The sequence below is a fragment of the Eimeria acervulina genome, genomic scaffold (genome assembly GCF_000499425.1).
Source record: "Eimeria acervulina Houghton genomic scaffold, Eah_scaff1651, whole genome shotgun sequence".
Classification (NCBI taxonomy): Eukaryota; Apicomplexa; class Conoidasida; order Eucoccidiorida; family Eimeriidae; genus Eimeria; species Eimeria acervulina.
Window position 1 is genome coordinate 63 of NW_013549036.1, and position 3,731 is coordinate 3,793.

The window sequence follows — 3,731 nt, forward strand, 5'->3', positions numbered from 1 at the left end:
TTTGTTTGTCTCTTTGTTTCTCTTTTTTCTTTGTCTCTTTCTTTGTTTGTCTCCTTCATTGTCTCTTTCTTTGTTGCTTTTTCTTTGTTCTTCTGTTTGGCGCGCTTCATTTTTTGTTTAAATGTGTTTAATATATTTAAATGTATTAATTTATTTAAAAGAAACATTTTCTTTTTCATCCTATTTAATTGCTTCTAATTAAATATATTTAAACGCATTAATTAATTGTTTTGAAAGGGAGATTTTCTGTTTTTGTATTTAATTGCTTTTAGTTATATTTAAACGCATCAATTAATTATAATTAATTAATTGATTTAAAAGAAAGATTTTCGTTTTGGTTTATCTGCAGATGTTCTGCTGTCTCTTGTACGCACAAACCGCGTTGGGCATTTGCGAGATGTTCGCCGTCTGATTGTCGCTGTTAGCAGAGCGAGGCTGGGTTTGTCTTTATTTTAATTTGATTTCTTTTGCTGTCTCTTCTTTCTTTTTCATGTTCTTCACTGTCTGCTGCTGTCTCTTCTCATGTCTCTTCTTTGTCTCTTTCTCGTGTTTCTTCTTTGTCTCTTTCTTATGTCTCTTCTTTGTCTCTTTCTTCTTCTTTCCTTTTGTTTGCTTCATGTTTTGTTTATTTCTGTCTCTTTCTATTACTACTTTACTTTTTTGTGTTTTTTTGTTTATTTTTCTGTCTCTTACTTCGCTTCCGTCTCAAGTGTCTCTACTTTTGTTCTGTCTCCGCATTTGTTTGTCCTTCTGTTTGTTTGCTGCTGTATTTGTTTAATTCATTTGTTTTTATGCTCCTTTCTCTTGATATATGTTTGTCTCTGTGTTTGTCTCTTTGTTTGTCTCTCCATTCGTTTGTCTCTTTATTTATTGTCTGTCTCTCAATTTGTCTGTCTCTTTATTTATTTATTATTTATGTATTTTTCTGTCTTTGTTTGTCTTAGGTTTATATGTATTTGGCTGTTGGCCTCTCTTTAGTAACTGCGTTGAGCTACTCCCCGTCTTCAGACAGTTTGCGCAGCAGCCGCTGCAGTTGGCTTTGCATTTAGAAGAAACAGAATTCAGAGACACTTTAAAGGGACACACGGAGGCTATTGAAAAAGGAATGCCAGTGAGGCATCAAACACAAGCAGCTCCAGCAGCAGCACCTGCTGCGAGTGCTGTTGCTGCTGCTGTAGCAGCAACAGCTGCAGCAGCAGCAGGAGCAGCTTGTTGTGTTGTTTTTTGTGCTTGTTCAAGTGTTATGATTTGTTCACTATATGTTGGGTTTCTTTGTTTTTTTAATTTTGCCTTTTTGTTTATTTATTTGCTGTTGTAGTTTTTGCTGGTGCTGTGTTTGCTTCTGCTGCTGCTTTTGTTCAAACGTTTGCATTTGCTGCTGCTGTTGCATTTACTGCTGCTGCTGCATTTACTGCTGCTGCTGCATTTACTGCTGCTGCTTTTGCTGCTGCTGTCTGCAGCCACCGCCTCGGGGTCCGGTGACGTATATAAGTGGAGTAGAGGAGATGCAGCAGTTGGTGCAGCAGCATGCAGCTCGTCGTGTTGCAGCCTTGAAGCAGCAGCTGCTGCAACAGCAGCCGCAACAGCAGCAGATGCTGCGTCCGCAGCAGCTGGAAGCAGCAGCAGAAACAGAAGCAGCACGACTTGCTGCACTAGAGCCAGACCATGAACGAAGGCCCCTACCGGGTTTGAGAGGCCTCTTAGGCCCTGAGATGCAGCATCCCCAGCACTCCCCTGTTGCTGCTGCTGCTGCAGCAACAGAAAGTGGTGCTGCAGGTCGTGCAGCAACAGCTGCTGCAACAGAGGCATCGAGCGAAAGGAAGGATGGGCAAGGAGAGGAGACAGCAGAAAATGAAGAAGAAAAGGAAAAAGACAAGGAGACAGCAGCAGAGCAAGAAAGAGAAGAACGTACAGACACCCCAGCTGTCTCCAAGTGAAGGAACGAAGAAAAGACAGAAAAATGTCGGCAAGCTGCAGCTGGAGCAGCAGCAAGTGCAGCAGACAGTGAATGTATATTAAAGGAGAAGCGAAAATGTTATACTATACCTCATTCGTACAAACAATGCACAAAATAGATTTGGAGGCAGCAGCTAACGGTGCTGCTGCCGCTTGTGCTGCTGCCGTTGCTGCTGCAGCAGCTGCAGCTGCGGCTGCAGCAGCAGTTGCTGCAGCTCCTGCTGCCAGTGCTGCTGCAGCTGCGAGTATCGTGGAGTAATAAGAGGCAGGCAGGGCTTGGCATGCGGTGTACATACAGCGCAGTTGTCTCTGTTGATGTTCTGTTGCTGTTGCTGCTGCTGCTGCTGCTGCTGCAAGTATTTCCTTGTCTCTAGAGGAGACAGTTTTCTTGAGGAGAAATATTATACAACGCATCATTTTAAGTGTCTTGTTAATATACGACAGAGACAGAGACACAAAATAAAAAAAAAGACAAACAGAACAGGCACTGTCTCTTTTGTCTATATCTGACTCCTTTCTCTATCTCTGTCTCCTTTGTCTGTCTCTGTCTCCTTTCTCTATCTCTGTCTCCTTTGTCTATCTCTCTCTCCTTTCTCTATCTCTCCCTCCTTCGTCTATCTCTGTCTCCTTTGTATATCTCTCTCTCCTTTCTCTATCTCTCTCTCCTTCGTCTTTCTCTTTTTTTTTCTGTTTCTCTGTCTCTTCCCTCTATCCGTCTCTCTGTATATGTCTACACAAAATAAATACATACATACAATATATATATATATATATTGTATGTATGTAGTATATATATTTATATTCATATTTATATATATTGCTAATATTGTTACTTTTATTATTCCATGCTGTTGTCCGTTTACATTAACTGACTACCGTATACAAAAAACATGCGAAACAAACCAAGAAGACCTTCATACTCTTAAAGACAATACGAGGTGTCTGTACACCGCAGTTTCTGCATATATTCGTTTTTCTATAGCTTTGCATGCATTTTCGATGCGTTCAAAAAGCTGTACAACAGCGCAATGTTGCTGCTGCTGTTGCTGTTGCTGCTTCTGCTGCAGTCCCTCCTGCGGCTTCTGTTGGGTTGCTGCCGTTGCTGCTGCTGCTATATCTGCTGCTGGTGCTCTTTCAGTCTCCCCTGCCTTCCTTTGGAATATCTGTCCCTGCAGCAGTAGCGGCAGCAGCAGCAGGCAATCTGCTCCGTTTGTTTTTATTTTTGCCTTCGTTTTTGTAAGTTTGTTATAAACTATAGCATGCTGTTGTGTGTCTTTGATTGCTCTGTTTATTTTTATCTGCTTCTTCTTGTATTTTTATTGTTTTCTTTTAGTTGTTTGTTTATTTTCTTTATGCATGCAAGCATTTCTACCTAGAAGACATTTTACTTGGCTTTCCTTTGGCAGTACATCAACAGGTTCGCCTGTACACAATAACATATTGAGCAGCGCATGCAACTTTTTTATTCAAATATGCGTAGATATAATATATATATATATATATGTATATATATATATATATATATCTGTGGCTTCACCTGTACACCACACAAACAAAACAAACACTATAATATATATATATATATATATATGCATGTGTATATACAGCAACATCAACAAATCAAGAAAACGAATGACAAAAAACAGAAAACAAAACAAAGACAAACAAGGGGACGGAAACAAACAAAGACAGAAAGGCAAATATTAGAATACAAACACGGGGAAAGCCAACGAAGACAGAAAACCGACAAAGACAAAGAAAACATACAAAGACAA

General features: G+C 40.1%; 1 protein-coding gene across 1 annotated transcript; it reads left to right on the plus strand.

The window, feature by feature from the left end:
• Positions 1-349: 349 nt before the first annotated feature.
• On the plus strand, positions 350-1,937 carry EAH_00061890 (hypothetical protein, conserved; the record flags this gene model as incomplete). Its single annotated transcript, XM_013393288.1, has 3 exons — positions 350-439; positions 945-1,111; positions 1,461-1,937. Coding segments are annotated over 3 exons (734 nt in total), but the record flags the coding sequence as incomplete, so codon positions are not given.
• Positions 1,938-3,731: the final 1,794 nt, after the last annotated feature.